The following is a 19,854-nucleotide window of genomic DNA, read 5'->3' as shown; positions in this document are numbered from 1 at the left end:
GGAAGTAAGAGGTCTTTAGAGATCAGTAGATCTTTTCCCCTTATCTATGGGAGAAAACATTCCAAGACACCCAGTGGATGCCTGAAATTGCAGATAGAATCAAACCCTGTAATTTCTTTTTTCCTATCCCTACCTACCTGTGATAAATTCTAATTCAAAGACAGAGATTAACAATAATAAAGCAGAACTGTAATAAAAGGGATGCGAATGTGGTCATTCTCTCTCAAAATATCTTACTGTACTGCATTTACCCTTGTTGTGATGATGTGAAAAGATAAAATGCCTGTGTGGTAAGATGAAGTGAGGTGAATGACGTATGCATCGTGATGTAGTGTTAGGATTGTGTTAGGATCATTTGCTTCTGGTCAGTCAAGGGTAACTGAAACTGCTGATAAGAGGAACTATTGTACATACTTTGCTTCTTCCCTAAACCATTATGCTGCCTATTGGGAGCTCTTGCAGGGGGGGAAACAGTTACTCTAAACTTCACATAAGATTCATGAGATTCTGAAAGGAATAGAGAATTTTACTGAAGGCTATTGAGGAGGTTGCTTAATAAACTTTTGAGTTTGTGTTTTCTCCCAGTGTTTTCCAATTCTGGAAAGTACAAGCAAAGTTTCAGGTTCTAAAAGTCAGCTGATTTTCTATTTTGAAGTCAATTAACTTTCTATTTTGTTTTGACTGGTCAACATTTAGCTTTGCAATGACTAGAATTAAGAGGTCATACACATAAATTGGTTGTGAGATTAAGCAAAATTGCTCTTATTATGAAGTGTTCTCTGGCTGGCTTTTGTGGGTATTCTACCAGAAACAAGTAAAAGCAGTTATTTCTAGATTTATAGCTACAAGATTGATGTGCTTCAAAATTGAGATAAAATAACTTCAGTTTATAGCAGTTTATCTTCTAGTATCTTCTAGGGAATCATTGAAGGCTGGAGTAGAGTTATCTGGTATAATCAGAAGTAAGAAGATCATACAAAATTATTTGATCTCAAGGAATTTGGCCTTCATTGCTGAAGTGCTTGGAGTTCATGACCTGGATCAACCAATTAGGATTACGTAGGAACTAGGAGCACCTGTCTGGTTCAATCAGTAGACCATGCGACTGTTGATCCCAGGGTTGTGAGTTCAAGCCCCACATTGAGCATAAAGCTTCCTTGAAAAAAAAGAAAAGAAAAAGATTATATATAAACCTCACTTATCAAATTAAGTATATCAAATTATTCCAATGTCTTTAGTAATTTGAGTTTTAAGGCAGTTACAAAATCCACAATCTTTTGTATCCTAATTTTATATCACTCTTACATGAAGGCTCATACATTCAGTCTTTGAGAGTCCATGTCTATTTTTTTGTTTGTTTGTTTTTTAATGGTTTTGTTTTTTAAGTTTTTATTTATTTTTGAAAGAGAGAAAGAGAGAGAATGAATCACAAGCTTGATTGAATGAATCACACAGGGCTTGAAACCGTGACTCTGACATCATGACCTGAGCTGAGATCGAGGGTCGGATACTTATGAGACTGAGCCACCCAGGTGCCCCAAGAGTCTGTGTCTTCTTATTTTTTTCTGTCCTCAATTATTTTGGTAATAGTCCCTAGCTATAGGAATCCGGATTGGGTATAGATTTACCATAAGACAAAATCAGTAGAGTGTGACTTAAAACTGTGTTCTCTTAAGTATATTTTGTATTTATCTTTATTTACAGTGTATTCACTGCTGTTGATGTATTGGGAGGTTTTCATTTTATTTCTGGTTATGTAATATATTCATATAATTAAGCAAATACTTAGTAATAATTGGTTGAGTGAAATCTCTTGATAGTTTCCGATTCTGCCTTCTAAAAAACATCTCAAGATAATAATGGCGTATGCCATTTCCTATAAACATTATATTTAAACATAATTTTTGGATATATGTTTCTCCTACCCTTAGCAAAATTCCTTCTACTTCGACGTAATTTTTCTATACTTCACACTTGGTGGTAGTGGGGAAGGGGGTATGAAGCCAGAGAGGGTAAGGATTTACAAAAAGGGAAGAATTCTGATGTCCAAAACAAAATGCAGGACATGGGTTCTGCTATCAATTTTGTAATTTTGTAGGGGCACCTGTCTGGCTCAGTCAGAAGAGCATGCTACCCTTGATCTCAGATTTGTGAGTTCGAGCCCCACGTTGGGTGTAGGGAATACTAAAATAAATAAATAGGTAAACTTTTAAAAAATCTGTGATTTTATAAAGTTAAAGTGCCTGGGTTGGGCCCATTTTGGTAAATGAGATTTATAGAATGAGGACTGAATACATGAAGACAAACTACCATGAAAATATTTGATCAGGAGAATGTCATTCTGGTCGTGAAAATAAACCTGTATCTATATTTGATGGGCCTCTTATTCTGGACTCTCTGGTCTCCTTACATAATTCTTATAACTTGATTTGCCATTTGCTTTATCCTTTACTGTTAATGCTTTGCATTTTTAATGGTTTTAGTTTTTGTTTTTTCTCAGAATACTGACTTTAATCAGTATCTCTTTAAGCCTCTGGCCGCTATTATGTTTATCTGCTGTCTGCCTGAGAGAATTAGGTTGGTATTACAAATACAATATTTAAAGTTCACAGAGTTGCTTGCAGATGCTGGGCTTATTGGACAATACTTTGCTAATAGTTGGTACTCAAACTATTTTATATCTAGTCACACCTGTGATATCATGGAAACTGTACTGTTAGCACGATCTGATGTGTTTGTTGTTTATTGTGTTATGGGTTCTTTATCCCTGTATTCACTCTAACTAACCCCTTCCCTAAAAGAAGGTTTTATTAAGTAGGAAGTGGTGACTTGGGATTAGTTGTTACATATGTGGCTCTTACCAGCATTTGAGCTTGTTTCCTACATTCTAAATGTCGTATAGTACTGTCCGTAGATCTATTCAGTTGAAATGCTAATCGTCCATAGTGGCAGTTTGTCCATCTTACGATCCTGTTTGTTCTAACTTGCATTGTAGTACGCAGCCGATGATGGACTTGTACACACAAATGACCAGGCCAGGACTCTACCCAAAGAATGGGTTTGTATTTAAGGGCCCCAGCAGTTAGACCATCCTCAGAAAAGAAGGTAAGGCGCTATGATGTGAAAGCTCAATCATAAAGGGCCAAATAGAGATCGAGAATCTGAATGTGTTTTTTATGAGTCGTGTAAGAAGTTCCCCCTTTTCTTTAGTATGATGTAGGAGTGACAGAGATCCTGGAAGAAATGGGAGACTGGAATTCAGTGTGTCATCCAAGGAGACAGTATCTTAGAAACATTTATGGATCATAGTTGTATGTTATTTGGGGGTAAGGGAAAACTTGTCAATTTAGAAATTCATTTGCTAGATTTATGTGGAATACAATTTGGGTATGCTTTTTTGTTTTAATTTAGGTAAAAATCATAACAAAATCTACCATTTAAAAAAAAATTTTTTTAACATGTTTTTACTTTTGAGAGAAAGACAGAACATGAGTGGGGGAGGGGCAGAGGGAGGGAGACACAGAATCAGAAGCAGGCTCCAGGCTCTGAGCTGTTAGCACAGAGCCCGATGCAGGGCTCTAACACATGAACAGTGAGATCATGACCTGAGCCGAAGTCGGACGCTTAACTGACTGAGCCACCCAGGCGCCACCCCTAAAATCTATCATTATTTTTAAGTATACAATTCAGTGGCAGTTAGTATATTCATAACATGTGCAACCACCACGTCTATCTAGTTCCAAAACACTTTCATCACCCCAAAAGAAAACCCCAAACCCATTAAGCATATCTCCCTATTTTCCTTCCCCATAGACCCTAGAAACACCATTCCTGTCTGCGTGGATTTGCCTTTAGTGCATATTTCATAAAAATGGAATCCTACAATATGTGGCCCTTTTGTGTCTGGCTTCTTTCACTTCACAGGTTTTTGAGGTTCATCCTTGTTGGAGCCTGTATCAGTACTTCCTTTCTTTTCATAGTTAATAACATTCCATTGTATGGATAGACCGCATTTTTTATTTATTCCTCTTTTGATAGACATTTGAGTTGTTTCTGCCTTCTTGCTATTGTAAATAGTGCTGATATGAACATTTACATACAAAGATTTGAGTACCTGTTTTTTAATTCTCTTGGGTATGTATCTAGGAGTGGAATCACAGAGTCCTATGGTAATTCTGTTGAGTGGACTTTTTTCCCATTTCATTTTTTTTAATGGTGGTAAAGTATACATAACATAAAATTAACCATTTTTAAGTGTATGGTTCAGTGGCATTAAGTACAGTCACATTATTTTGTAACCATCACCACCATCTATTGTCATCATCTCAAACTGACACTCCGCTCTTCCCTCATACCCTGGCAACTACCTTTCTACTTCCTGTTTCTATACATTTGACTCTTCTAGGTAACTCAAAAATGGAATAACCTAATATTTGTCTTTTCATGATTAGCTTATTTCCATTAGCATAATTTTTTTTTAATGTTTATTTTTGAGACAGAGCATGAGCAGAAAAGGGGTGGAGAGAGAAGGAGACACAGAATCCGAGGCAGGCTCCAGGCTCTGAGCTGTCAGCATAGAGCCTGACGCGAGGCTTGAACTTGTCAACCACGAGATCATGACCTGAGCCGAAGTCGGACGCTCAACTTACTGAGCCACCCATGCACCCCCATTAGCATAATGTTTTTAAGGTTCATTGTCTAAATCTAGAGTAAAGGAATCCTGATAGTTTTTGAAAATAGTTTTTTAATTGGTAACGTTTTCTTAAAGGATATTGGCTTTCATTAACTAACTTGAACTTAAATAAAAACTTCTGGGGGGGGGGTGGGGCACACAGGTGGCTCAGTGGGTTAAGCGTCTAACTTCCACTCAGGTCAGATCTCATAGTTTATAAGTACGAGTCCCACATCAAGCTCTCTGCTGTCAGCACAGAGCCCACTTCAGATCCTCTGTCTCCCTCTTGCTCTGCCCCTACCCTACTTGCATGTGTCCTCCCTCCCTCCCTCTCTCTCTCTCTCTGTCTCAAAGATAAACATTTAAAAAAAATTTTTTTAACGTTTATTTATTTTTGAGACAGAGAGAGACAGAGCATGAACAGGGGAGGGGCAGAGAGAGAGGGAGACACAGAATCTGAAACAGGCTCCAGGCTCTGAGCTGTCAGCACAGAGCCTGATGCGGGGCTCGAACTCACGGACTGTGAGATCATGACCTGAGCTGAAGTCGGACGCTTAACCGACTGAGCCACCCAGGCGCCCCAAAGATAAACATTTTAAAAATATACACATACATACATACTTGGAAGGGAAAAAGAGGATACTGGGTTTCTGTGTGAGCTTGCTCTAGAGATGGCATTGTGGGGACATGGTCAGGAATTGCTGTAACTTAATTCCTTCATTTTTTGTTGTTGTTGTTGTTGTTGGATTTGGTTTCCTGGCATGCCACTTTAAAATTTTGTTACTGGGGCACCTGGGTGGCTCAGTCAGTTGAGCGTCCGACTTTGGCTCAGATCATGATCTCATGGCTCGTGAGTTCAAGCCCCGTGTTGGGCTCTGTGCTGACACCTAGGAGCCTGGAGCCTGTTTCGGATTCTGTGTCTCCCTCTCTCCCTGTCTCTCTCTCTCTCTCTCTCTCTCTCTCTCTCTCTCTCTCTCAAGAATAAATTAAACATTAAAATAAAATAAAATTTTGTTACCATTTTCATGGCTGAGGACCCTATGGGCCTTAACTATATGAGTTCTAAATTGGAAAGTGTGGTTGCCAATAGTACAATATTGTCCTTGAGAAATGACAATTGGGGTCTTAGGCTCTCATTCTGAAGTTGTAGAAACCCCAGTTCTGGGATGGAAATGATGATTCTCTGCTATTTTCTGTGAGATTTCAAGATATCTTGGGTACTAAAGAACATTGTGCCCAGGTACTTTGCAGTGGGTATGGAGTATTTTCTAGTTTAGTTCACAGGAATGAGAGCACATTATTCTAGCCTTTTGATAGTCTTTTTGATCCATACTTCGTCATTTGAGATGTTCTTTATTCAACTTCTTAATGCTGTTTATGAACATGATAAGCATACTCTTCTATATCATAAAATGAATGTATTGAATGAGAAATGACTAGAGGCGTGACTGGGTGGTTCAGTCAGTTGAGTGTCTGACTTCAGGCACTCCCAAGGTCATGATCTTGGGGTTCCTGGGTTCAAGCCCCTCGTGGGACTTTGTGCTGACAGTGGGGAGCCTGCTTCAGATCGTCTCCTTCCTTCTCTCTCTGCTCCTCCCCTGCTTGCACACATGCTCTCAAAAATAAATAAACATTAAAATTTTTAAAAAGAAAAAGAAGAAATGACTAGACGTGGAACTTTGTTCTTTTTTAAAAATGTTACTTACTTTGAGAGAGCGTGTGTGCATGGACACACATACAAGACAGGGAGGGGGAGAGAGAGGGAGAGCGAGAATCCCAAGTAGTCTTATGGGCTGTCAGTGCAGAGCCCCATACAGGGCTCTATCTCACCAATGGCAAGATCATGACCTGATCTGAGATCAAGAGTAGGATGCTTAACCAACTGAGCCACCCAGGCACCTCAGAGCTTTTTGTTATTATATGAGAAATGTCCTAACTTGACTATAACCATTACTCAACTCTGATTCTATCTTATGTTTATATATTTGAAGTCATGATAGAAATATCAGGTGCTCTGTTAAAATCCAGGTGTTTGCATTTATTATTATAAAATCAGATCAATCTACTTTTATATTGAAATTTTTAAAAATTCACATGGAGTACTGGATGAAACACCTGGCTAAGTTATCAGTTATTTAATGATCTCAGCGATCCTGGGAGGTAAGGATCATAAAAGTATTGTGTGCTCATTGGAAAGAATTTGGAACATACAGACAGGTGCAAAGAAGTCACTAATAATTCCACCCTCCAGAAATAACCATAATGAATATTTTCTTTCAGATTCTTTTTTGTACATCCTTATGCAATTTGGACCCCATTTATTTCCCTTTAACCTTCTCGTGTGGCTATATATTTTTTCTCATCATCTATATTAATAATCAAATTTATCATCACTAGTCATCTCTTAAATATCACTAGAATGCCTTATGCTCTGTAAGCAATTTTATATCTCCAGTGCCATTTAAGTCTCATTGCAGCACTGTGAGGCATCAGGGCAGGTACCCATGGCTCCATGTGACAGATGAGGAAATGAAACCCAGAGAGGCTGGGTAACTTTCTGAGTCCTACAGTTAATGACCAAGCTGACTAAAGATACATCACTTTGAGTTTCAGTCTTGGTGCTCTTTTCTACTAAGCAAATAAGAGCATGGCAGAGTAAGTACTTCTAGTGGGATGGATGGTGGCCCCAAATAAATGTCCACATCCTAATCCCTGGAACCTGTGACTATTACCTTATCTGGCAAAAAAAAAAAAAAAAAAAGTAAGGATCTTGAGGGGAGTTTATCCTGGATTATGTGGGTGGGCCCTTAATGCAATTATAAAAGAGGCAGAAATAGGGGCACCTGGGCGGCACAGTCAGTGGAGCACATGACTCTTGATCTCAGGGTCATGAGTTCAAGCTTTCACACTGGGTATGGAGCCTACTTAAAAAAAAGGGCAATGGGGAGGAGACCAGATGGACACAGGAGAAGAGGAGGCAATATGACCATAGAGGCAGAGATTTAAATAATACAGACATAAGCCAGGGATCACCTGCAACCATTGAAAGGTGGAGAAGGCAAAGAATTGTTCCCTAGGGCCTCTGGAGGATGTACATCCTGGCTGACACCTTGATTTCTGGCTGCCAGATATGTGAGAGAAGTTTCTGTTTTAAGTCATCAAATTACATTATTTTTTACAGCAATGACAGGAAACTAGTAACAGTACTTGAAAAATTTATTGAAAGCATGATGCCATTACTGGTTATGGAGTCAGATAAAGGTAGCCAAAGCCCATGATAAGGTCTGATAAAGAAGTTTCAGTATTCTGCCTTCTTGTATAGCCAACATTTGTCAGCTAACCCAAGAATTACTCTAGGTATGCCTCTTTTTTTTATCATAAAAGATCCCCAACGACTGCTCACAAGCTGTTGAAGATGCCCTCTTGGGAAGGAGGTTTGATGGCTGTCTGGAAAAAAATGCCTCCTCAAAAGGCCAGAGTTCTTGTTTGTACCCCCAACTCCCTCACCATAAGCTCCAAGTGTAACTCTCCTAGTGTGTTGGGGGGGGGGGGGCAGGACCAGCTCATAAATTTGTCAACAAATGCTTAGCTATAAACATATTTTGCATACATATGGAGAGACAGTTCTTCAGAGGTAACATTTCCCTATTCTGTAAAATGCACATAACATCACTTCTTCATATGTGACTCAACTTTTCTAGGTAAGAATCAGGTGGGTTAATGAGCATAAGCAAGTTTTACAAACTATAAAGTTATGCATATAGACAAATAACTACTTTATTTCTATGATTATAATAATCAATACAGAAGCAATGTTGATGACTATTATCTATGCTCCAGACATTGTTCAGATTTCACCAATTTTTCCATTAATGTTCTTTTTCATTTCCATGATCTAGTTCCATGATCCAATCTATGAATCCATGTTGCAGTTATTTGGCCTGTCTCCTTAGTATCCTCTAGTCCATGTTAGTTGCTCAGTCTTTGCTTATTTTTCATGACCTTGACAGTTTTGAGGTATTCTGCTTTTGAGGTATTTTGTGGGCTATCCTTGATTTTGAATTTGTTAGATGTTTTTTTGGCAATAATACTGGGGTAATGGGTATTGGGAAAGAATAATACCATGGAGGTAAAGTGCGCATCCTATCACATAATATCTGGGATGCTATTACCTACATAACATTACTAGCGGTGTAATCTTGATCATTTGCTGAATGTCTTAGTTCATTCTGGCTGCCGTAACACAATTCCATGGACTGGGTGTTTTATAAATAACAAACCTCTAATTTCTCACAGTTCTAGAGGCAGGGAGGTCCAAGATGAAGTGTTAACATTTTCCTTTGCTTTTTTGTGAGAACTTTTGTCTATACTGGGTATTTTTGGAAGTTCTTGTGATGTGTTAAGCCTGGTATTTTCACAACAGCTAGGTTTTAAGAAAAAACAAAAGAATATCCAACAATCAAACAAAAACCATGCAGCTTTCATTTGGAGAGTATCTTTTATACCTGGCCTCTTAAGTATATAGTTTAGATTACTTTGTAGTTCGAAAATTATCTGTCTTGCACTATCAACAATAGCCAAATTATGGAAAGAGCTCAAATGTCCATCGACTGATGAATGGATAAAAAAGATGGGCTGTGTGTGTGTGTGTGTGTGTGTGTGTGTGTGTGTGTGTGTACTGGAATATTACTCGGTGATCAAAAAGAATGAAATCTGGCCATTTGCAACAACACAGATGGAACTAGAGTGTATTATGCTAAGTAAAATAAGTCAGAGAACGACAAACATGATTTCACTCCTATGATGAATTTAAGATACAAACAGATGAACATAAAGGAAAGGAAGCAAAAATAATATAAAAACAGGGAGATAAACCATAAAAGACTCAAATATAGAGAACAAACTGAGAGTTGCTGGTGGGGTGGGAGGTGGGGGATGGACTAAATGGGTGATGGGCATTAAGGAGGATTTGAGATGGGATGAGCACTGGGTGTCGTATGTAACTAATGAATCACTAAATTCTATTTCTGAAATTATTATTACACTATATGTTAACTGCGATTTAAATTTTTAAAAAATGATATGTCTTTTGTATTATATAATTATTTGCTTGGACCAATATAGTGACTAATATTTTAGTTTCTGGCCAAAATATTCAAGATGTTTCTTGGGTAAATGAGATTTTAAAATGAAACAAGATTTTACTTTCTTTCTCTTTCAGCTAGTATTTATAATAGTGGGCAGCAACAGCTACCTAAATGCCGATTAGTGATTTAAGTGACAAAAATGCTATCAAAACATTTTTCTTTGATTAAAGAATCTGAGTTATGGGTTTTATCTTACCTATTATATAAGGAAAAAGAAACTATTTCTTTGTCCTAACAAAGAAATCTCACAAATGACAGTTTTTTTAGAAAAGAGATGTCAAAATTACTACAAGGAAATAAAATATTACAACTAATCAGAATTGCAGGGTTTTTAAGGGGTTTAGCTTCATTCCATAAGACGTAACCCCAGTTGGTGAAATCCAGCTTTCTTAAATGATTTCTTTGTACATGGTACTTTCAATGTCCGTGTACAAAATAAAACATTTTTTAACACAGATCTTACTGGAAAGGAAAGAGATTTGTGAATATTTGCAGTTGTAACTTCAAAATTGTCTTTGCATAATAGTTTCTTTGTACTTTTACTTTTTTCTGCAGCTAAGGGAAAATAGGAAACATTGGTTGTTTTTTGTTTGTTTTGGGGGTTTTTGTTTTTTTGAGGGGGAGTTGAAGGTTTTGTGGGGTTTGTCTTTTGTTAACAGCTTGAAGTCTAAAGTTTGATTACTAAACACTAAAGTTCCATTGGATACTACTGGGATTAAAAAGCAAAGGGCACCTGGGTGGCTCAGTCAGCTGAGCGTCCGACTTCCACTCAGGTCATGATGTCACAGTTTGTTAGTTCGAGCTCCGAATCAGGTTCTGTGCTGACAGCTCAGGGCCTAGAGCCTGCTTCGGATTCTGTGTCCCCCTCTCTCTCTGCCCCTCCCCTGCTCATGTTCTGTGTCTTAAAAGTGAATAAACACTAAAAAAAAAAAAAAAAAAGGGCAGGCTTCAGAGGTGAGTGGGTCGCTCAGTCAAGCATCTGACTTCAGCTCAGGGACTTCAAGACCCATATCAGGCTCCACACTGAGGGTGTAGAGCCTGCTTGGGATTCTCTGTCTGCCCCTTCCATATGCACGTGCACTCTTTCTTGCTTTTCTCTCTCAAAATAAGCTGAAAAAAAAAAACAGGCTTGAGAAAGCTAAACTTTTCATTTTTTTCAGACTTTTCTACATTTTCACAGAATATGAAGGTATAATTTTCAGCATCTACATTGGTTTCTTATTAGAATGATAATATGAGCTGGGAATGGGAAAGGTTTTATTTATTGACTGATAACAGGCCCATGTTTGACTGACTTGACTGGATCCAAGGGCTTGCTCTTTCCAAACTGTCTCTGTAGGGTACCTCCAGCAACTCTTGGCTTACATCCTTCCATCTTAAATCCAGAAGCAGGCCAGGAATTGAGGTTATTTGGCCTGGCTTAGGTCCATTTCAGAAAGCACTGTGGCCAGGAACATGCAGGGCTCTGATTGGCCATGTCTGTGTCACTTGTTGGGTTCCGTTGTAAAGTTGCTTCATTATGGGCTTAAGACTAGGTCATGGGACAGTCAGTTATTTAAGGACAATTCAGATGCTATTGCCAAAAGAAGAATATAGTAGATCTTGGACAACTGTGTTGGTAGATCATTGATAGAGATTTTATTTGTACTTAGTAACCAAGGGGAAACTTGCATGTCCTGTGTTTTACACTAAGTACTAAATTACAGTCACTTTGTAAACCACATTTTAAGAATGATTTCTAACAAGTATTTCCCTGTTTTATAAATACCTGATTCTAAATTTGTATCAATTTTAGAGTCTATTATTAAAGTAAATCTAACCTTGACCATGATTTCAAACTGGCCATATGAACAGATCTGGACTCTGAAGAACCATTTTTATGTCTATCTGCGGTCCAGTTTCTCATCTACTTGTGAAAGCATGCACAATGCCAAAAGTTTTCACTTTAAAGTTTTTGTGTGGTGGGGCACCTGGGTGGCTCGGTCAGTCGGGCAACCAACTCTTGATTTTACTCAGGTCATGATCTTGCAGCTCGTGAATTCGAGTCCCGCGTCAGGCTCTGTGCTGATGGTGCACAGCCTGCTTTGTTTTCTCTCTCTCCCCCTCTCTCCGCCTATCTCTCTCTCTCACACAATAAATGTATATATGTATGTTTTTGTGTGGTGTATAAGTGAAATAGCATAACAGAACCAATTTGTGTTCAAATTCTGGACCTGCCGATGACTACTTTAACTGCTCTGTGCCTCCGTTTCTCCATCTGTATGATGGGGATAGCATGGTAATCTTTATAGGATGGTTGTACAGATGAATGCACATAAAGGTTGTCTCAACTGTTCACTGAAAGAGTTGATGTTTCCTGTAATGTCATGCCTCGTTGCTTCTTATTGACTCAAATATTTTTGTTTCATATTTGAAATTATACTAGACTTTAATTTTCAAAAATTGTCTTAATGGTTTTAATAATGGTATCAAGCCTCTTAATATCAGAAGAATTGCTATGATGGGGTGCCTGAGTGGCTCAGTCAGTTGAGCTCTTGATTTCAGCTCAGGTTGTGATCCCAGGGTCATGGGATCGAGCCCCATGTCAGGCTCTGTGCTGAGCATAGAGTCTGCTTGTGGTTTCTCTCTCTCTCCCTGTGTCCCTCTCCCCAGCTTGCATGTGTGCACGCACGCTCTATCTCTCTCTCTCTCTCTTCCAAATAAAAATTAAAAACACAACAAAACAAAAAAATGCTGTTGTAACTTGAGAACCCAGACTGAGGAATGTCTGTATGTATAGACATTGTAAAATAGTCACTCCACAAAGGAGCTGAGTAAAGTATGGAGGTGCAAACATACACATCATCAACACATGGTAACACAAGGGAGGGAGCTGTGGGAATGCCAGTTACCACATAAATTTCATCTGCCAACACTGCTCCTTGAGAACTTGCTGTAGAAATCCCAACTATGTGTAAAATAACAGCTTCGGATTCTGTGTCTCCCTTTCTCTCTGCTCCTCCTCTGCTCATGCTCTGTCTCTGTCTCAAAAATAAATAAAACATTAAAAAGAAAAAAGGAAAAAAAAAAGGAGGGCGCCTGGGTGGCTCAGTCGGTTAAGCGACCAACTTCGGCTCAGGTCATGATCTCGCGGTCCGTGAGTTCGAGCCCCGCATCAGGCTCTGTGCTGACAGCTTGGAGCCTGGAGCCTGCTTTGGATTCTGTGTCTCCCTCTCTCTGACCCTCCCCCGTTCATGCTGTCTCTCTGTCTCAAAAATAAATAAAAATGTAAAAAAAAGAAAAAGAAAAAAGGAATCCCAACTATGTGTAAAATAAAATTGTGGACTCCCGTAAGGCTTTTTTTTTTGGGGGGGGGGGGGGGCCTTTTGTAATTCGAAATCGTTTTATTATAGCTGCCAATAATTGACAATTTAGAGACTGTAATATTTCCTTTTATTGTCTTGTGTTGTTTTTTTCAGTGTTTGAAAGATGTATGGTGATCCCGAAACCGTCAGATATGTCCACTTCTAGCAACTTCAGGGGAAGTTTGTCTACACTCAGGCTGCAGTATTTTCAGCAAACGTGATTGGACCGTGGGCCTGTGCCCTATCTTTTGGTAGAGGAAAAAAATTGAGCCAATGAAGCCAAATCCTTCTAGCAAGCAGCATGCCTGGCTCCTTGCTGATTGCAAATAGGCATTTAAAATGTGAATTGGAAATTGAGTGACTCTAATACTTCCAGCTAACGTGGCATCATAGTTGTTTCCTAAGTTTTAAGTCTTGGACAAAAAATACTAGTGTCTACCGTCTCCATCAGGAACTCTGTTGTGGAAGCTTCATTTGTGTGTTTCCATTTTTCTATCTCCATCTCCCTATCTTCTGCACGAGTGTGCCCTCTTACTAAGTAATTCAAGAATAAGATCTTGGAATACTTGAGTCACAAACTTAAGGAATAAAACTATTCTCCCACTATCTTGGCCATCATGGTGTCTTACAGTTAAAAACGAATGAAAATGATTTTTAAAACACCTTGGGGATAAATCAGAAGATACTGTACACCCACTGCAAAACATACATGGCTTAAAAGTTGCATCTTTTTTCTCAGCAGGTACCAGTTGTAAATAATGAACTAGGGGCCAAAATGCAAAACCAAAAATGAAGCAGCTATGTGTAGCTAGTAATTTCTAGTTTAAACTGTAACTGAACATTGTGGCTTCAAATGTATTATTTTATATTGTACTTTTCCCATTACTGATGGTTTGGACTTTAATAAGAGCTATTCCATAGTTTTTAATATCGCAAAATGAGAATATTTGAACAGTGTATTCTAGAAAGCAATATACTAACTGAAGTGAATGCTTGTATATATTAAGATATAGCCTTAAACCTTTCTCTCTAATGCCTTACCTGTCAAATAATTAAAACTTTTAAAAGCATAGGATTAGAGTCAGCATGCTGGACTGAGAGGTAAACACTGAAGCGGTTAGAGCAGTTACTGATGCTGTCAGCGTTTAGCACTATGTGTTTAGCTGTGTGTATGCTACAAAAGTGCAATATTAGACACTAGCTAGCTAGTACTGCTGCCTCATGGAACTCCAAAGAGGAAAACAGGATTTGATTAAGTAAGTGCACATGTGTCTTTAAGTTCCTCCTATTGTCCTTGGCTTGGATGCAATGCCATGCAGATTTATGTGGCTGCTATTTTTTATTTACTTTGCATTACTTTGATTAACACCTTGAATGGAGAGCCAAACCTTCCCTCTTCACTTGACCAGCAATGGCCCTTTAACTGCAGTAGGAAAAAAGAAAAAACAAAAAACCTTTTTGTGTGAAAACTGGTGACAACTGGCACTTAGGATCAGAAAAAGAGTTGTTTATACTTGATGCCTTAAGATGCTGTCTGCCCAAAGCTCTGAAAGCCTTAAAGATAGTAATACTTAACTACAATACTACTGAGAGTTTTCATAGAATTGTTACATTTGATAATAAAACATGCCTGTCTAATCTCAAAGTGTGTGTTCTTTTTTATTTCTGAAACGGTTAGGGTCATGGAAAGGGTGTGGGTAAGCCATCTTTTCCTGAGGTGGTAAGGTTTTTCCCTAAGTTTGCTATAAGGATTTGCTCGCACTCTCTCTCTCTAAATAAATAAACTTAAAAAAAAAATGCTTAGGGGCACCTGGATGGCTCAGGAGGTTAAGCCTCCGACTTTGGCTCAGGTGTCATGATCTCACAGTTAGTGAGTTCAAGCCCTGTGTCATGCACTGTGCTGACCACTTAGAGCCTGGAGCCCGCTCCGGATTCTGTGTCTCCCTCTCGCTCTCTGCCCCTCCCCCACTCACTCTCACTTTCTCTCTCTCTCCTTCAAAAATAAACGTTAAAAAAATTTTTTTAACGTTTATTTTGAGAGCATGTGTGTGCACACGTGAGAGCAGGGGAGGGGAAGAGAGAATCTCAAGCAGGATCCTTGCTATCGGCGCAGAGCCCATCTCGGGGCTCCATCTCATAAGAATCGTGAGATCATGACCTGGGCCGAAATTGGAGACTCTTAATTGAGCCACCAGGGCACCCCTTCAAACCAAATTCTATCCATTCTTCAAGTCTTTCCTGAGTGGTGCTACTTCAGAGCTGTATATATTGTCAGTATCACTTGACATATATAATCTTGTTACAGAGCTCAAGTGTATCAGTTCTGAATTTAGGTTATAACCTTGTGGACAGGAAGTATGCCTCTATTTCCCTCTGTTTAGCACATTTCTATTCACTCAATTAGCCCTTATTAAGCATTCACCGAATGAAGTTTAGTTCACGTGGGAAAGTCCCAGTCCTTGCCAATATCATTTACAAAAATGGAGCTGTTGCTTTCAGGTTTGTACTTCACCTTTGGGTGTGTCTGGCATCATCTGTAAGGAGGTGGTAGAGTTCTCTAGACAAGCTGAGATTCTGACCCATGTTCATGATCTCTGGCAGGCATTTGACATTGCCCAGTCTATTCCCTGCCTTCAAAAACAAAGTTGCCTGTGCTGAACTTATTTGTCTGTTTACCTCCTTGAAATTGTCCCACGTGTAGCTGCCGTTCGCATGGCAGAAAAGAAAAATAGGATGTCGAACTGAGTAAGGGAAGGAAGACAAGATGAGGGCAAAGAGGACCAGAATATATAAAATACCTTAAAGGTTCATCTTTTAGGATCATAGTTGATTACACAATTTCTCTTCCTTTCCCTGCTTTCCCCAGCGGTGGTTGGAAGGGGTGGGTAACCTGCAAAAGTAGAATGATGAACACTTTGTACCCTTTAGCCAGCTTCAACAATTAGGAACTCCAGGCCTGCTCCGGCCTGCTCCCTCTCTCACTCTGCCCCTTCCCCACTCGCACTTTGTCTCTCTCTCAAAAATAAACATTAAATATTTTTTTTAAATTGAGCCACTGTAGGAGGTGCTGTTCTTGATGAAAAGAGTAGAAGACGAACTGAAGACATCTGTTTATGGATGTCTTTGGTTCAAGGTTGGATCTAATCTATGATCTATTCATGTTATAGTCTATGTGCTAATACAAGGAAACAGACTAGGCAGGAGATGATCTACACTCAAGACCAGAAGGCCACCGGGATGAAATTCGCAAGTAAGACCACTAAATGGGTGCCATAGGGAGAAAACTGGTTTTTTTCATTTTTACTGCTTCCTTTGTCTTGAGCGAATTCGTGAAAGCCAAGATCCCAAGGCGTGAACCTAAGGAAAAAAGGTTCAGAAGCAAACTACTTGACTTGCCCAAGCTTAGACCTCACTTTTGTCTTTATTTCAATGTGATTCAGCACAATTCCATTATGTGGAATGTGGAGGGATATTTAAAGCCAAAAACCAAGCTAGGACTCATTATATTGGAAGAGTATACCATAAACTACAACAAAACAATCACTGAGAACACATTTTGTTAATGATAATAAGCATTATATTGGTTAAATGAATCTTCACAATAACCTATTATAGTAGGTACAACTATTATTAATAGACTAGGAAATTGAAGCATAGGTCAAGTAAAAAAACTTCATGGTTGCACAGAAAGTAAAGGAAGGGATCTGAAAAATTAAGTGAGATTTGGAGACTGGTTGATAGGGTTACTACTCTCATAGTTGCTCCTTTATCCACTTTGGCTTTTTCCTAGCACTGCACAAACACAGTTCATTGTTTACAGTGTCACAAAGTAGGGCTTCGTAATGTTCCTTTGGTCCACCTTTTTACCCCCTTTGGTCTGCCTTTTTATTTTATTGCCAGCAATGCATTAATTCAGCAGCTGAATTCGTAGCTGCCTATTGTTGGTGTTCTAAAAGTGAATGTAAATGGTAACAAAGCTGCTGGTTGCACACTTGAGTTTGAGCTAGTGTTTTATAACTGAAACCTGTATGATAGTAGAATTAAATACCCAGGCACCTGGGAGGCTTAGTCAGTTGAGCACCTGACTGTGGCTCAGATCATGATCTCACAGTTTGTGAGTTTGAACCCCACATGGGACTCGCTACTGTCCGAACGGAGCCCACTTTGGATACTTTACCCCTTCTTTCTCTGCCCCTGTCCTGCTCACACACACTCTCTCTCTCAAAAATAAACAAACATTGGGGCACCTGGGTGGCTCAGTCGGTTAAGCGGCCGACTTCGGCTCAGGTCATGATCTAGCAGTCCGTGAGTTTGAGCCCCGCGTCGGGCTCTGTGCTGACTGCTCAGAGCCTGGAGCCTGTTTTAGATTCTGTGTTTTCCTCTTTCTCTGACCCTCCCCCGTTCATGCTCTGTCTCTCTCTGTCTCAAAAATAAATAAACGTTAAAAAAAAAAAGTCATTCTTTAACTTCCTCTTTCACGTGTTTTTGCCTCAATACTGGAGTCCTTGCATCAAATTCTGCTTTCCTCTCTTGGCAGAATGTTTTTAAAAAAAAAAAAAACACCTTTTAAATTAACACAGATCTGGGGCACCTGCATGGCTCAGTTAAGTGTTCAGCTGCAGCTCAGGTCATGATCTCTCTTTGTGAGTTCGAGCCCCGCATCGGGCTCTGTGCTGACAGCTCAGAGCCTGGAGCCTGCTTCACATTCTGTGTGTCCCTTTATCTCTGCCCCTCCCCCTCTCATGCTCTATCTCTCAAAAATCAACATTAAAAATAAATAAACACAGATCTGATTACATGTTCCTTAGAAAAGCACTTATTGAGGTATGATTGAGATACAAGAGCTGTACATATTTAATGTACACAACTTGGATGAGTTTGGAATTAAGTACACACTCACCACAACTGATGTCACAAACATCCGTCGCCTCCAACAGGTTCCTCCTGGCATCTTTATTTTTTGTATGTGTGTGATAACACACAATGATTATATATTCCTAAAATCTTTAATAAATAATTTTTTAAGTTTATTTATTTATTTTAAGAGAGAGAGAGAGAGAGAGAGCATGAGCAGGGGAGCAGCAGAGACAGAGGGAAAGAGAGAAAATTCCAAGCAGGCTCCACACTGACAGTGTGGAGCCCAATACGGGGCTCGAACTCACAAACCATGAGACCATGACCTGAGCCAAAACCCAGAGTCTTTAACCAAGAAAAAACCAACCGAGCCATCCAGGTGCCCCGTTAAAATCTTTTGATTAAATGTTCCCATTTGCTATTGGAAAAAATCGACACATGTATGACTGCATGGTATTGCATGGGATGCCTCCTGCTACTTCTTGAGCCTTTTTTTTTTCAGGGCACTCTTCCCCTCGTGTGCTACATTTTGTTGTTTTTTCTAGCTTTTTGTGGGTTTTGTCTGAAATACCTTTTCCCCCTCCCTCTGTTATTCCTCTTTTCACTAACTACTACTCAGAAATATTTTTCTCAGGGAGGTCTTTTCTGATTCACTGAGATCAACTGCCTAAATTGTAACTTTCATCGAGGCACTGTGTATCTTCCCAGTGTATCGTTAGTGACTAGCCAGTTTTGAAATATGTACACAATAACTGTTGAATGAAAAAGTTTATGTTCATTCCTAAAGAGGAAAACTAATGTGATTCTTTTTTTAAAAAAGTAATTCTATACAGTTTTAAGAATTTTTATAAATTGAAGTGTTGCTAAACAGCGGCACCTGGTGGCTCAGTCAGGTAAGCATCTGACTTCGGCTCAGGTCCCACAGTTTGTGGGTTCGAGTACTCTCTGCTGTCGGCATGGAGCCTGCTTTGGATCCTCTGTCCCCCCTCTCTCTGCCCGTCCCCTGTTCACACACACACACACACACACACACACTCTCTCTCTCTCTCTCTCTCTCTCAAAAATAAGTAAACATTAAAAAAATAAAATGTTGCAAAACAGTAAAAATTGTTTTTCTTTAGCACCATTAAAAATGTTTAGACGTCAGTATTAATGCAGTTATTAATGGTATGCTTTTTATTTTGAAGTACAAATTCAGAGAGTCACTTTGTACATTGTACACATCCAAAGTACACATCCAAAGTACACATCCAAAGTGAGTTTTGTTTAAAATTTACCTAAACATGACATTTTCAGCTGCGTCTGCCATCTACTGGACATATAGTGCTACTGGATCTTCAGAGTCCTATTGTCAGCCAGAGTGTTTATTCAGGATTCCAATAGGATTTTAAAAATATATTTGTATTTAAATCATGTCATAATTGATTTCTTCACGGTACTTAAAAATATAGGGTCACCTCGGTGGCTCAGTTGGTTAAGCGTCCGACTTCGGCTCAGTTCATGATCTCACGGTTCTGGTGAGTTCAATGAGCCCCGCATCGCATCGGGCTCTGTGCTGACAGCTCAGAGCCTGGAGCCTACTTCGGATTTTAGGTCTCCCTCTCTCTCTGCCCCTCCCCCACTCATGCTCTGTCTCTGTCTCTCTCACTCCAAAATAAGCAAACATTTAACAAATTAAAAAAATAAATAAATGTTTTGGCAATTTCTCTATTACACATGAATTGTTATGTTGCTAAGTCATAATTTTGTTGTTTTTTTAAATTTTTTTTTTAAGTTTATTCATTTATTTTCAGAGAGACAGAGACAGTAAGAGTGGGGGAGGGGCAGAGAGAGAGGG

At 39.2% G+C, this 19,854-nt stretch overlaps 1 protein-coding gene across 6 annotated transcripts in view; it reads left to right on the top strand.

Moving 5' to 3' along the window:
* ESRP1 (epithelial splicing regulatory protein 1) overlaps positions 1-14,887 on the top strand; it is a 65,096-nt gene extending 50,209 nt beyond the window's left edge. For 2 of the 6 annotated variants that reach the window (XM_049633128.1, XM_049633130.1), the window contains 2 exons: positions 2,996-3,105; positions 13,278-14,886. In XM_049633128.1, the coding sequence (XP_049489085.1) occupies positions 2,996-3,070 (75 nt within the window). In that variant the 3' untranslated portion in view covers positions 3,071-3,105; positions 13,278-14,886. Of the gene's footprint in view, positions 1-2,995; positions 3,402-13,277 lie in introns of those variants that run through there. The other 4 variants (XM_049633132.1, XM_049633129.1, XM_049633131.1 and 1 more) reach the window with 4 other exon arrangements.
* The last annotated feature ends 4,967 nt before the right edge of the window (positions 14,888-19,854 follow it).

This window comes from Panthera uncia, chromosome F2 (genome assembly GCF_023721935.1).
Source record: "Panthera uncia isolate 11264 chromosome F2, Puncia_PCG_1.0, whole genome shotgun sequence".
In the NCBI taxonomy this organism is placed as follows: Eukaryota; Metazoa; Chordata; class Mammalia; order Carnivora; family Felidae; genus Panthera; species Panthera uncia.
Note: the sequence above shows the minus strand (reverse complement) of the source record. Positions and strands in the feature narration are given on the sequence as shown.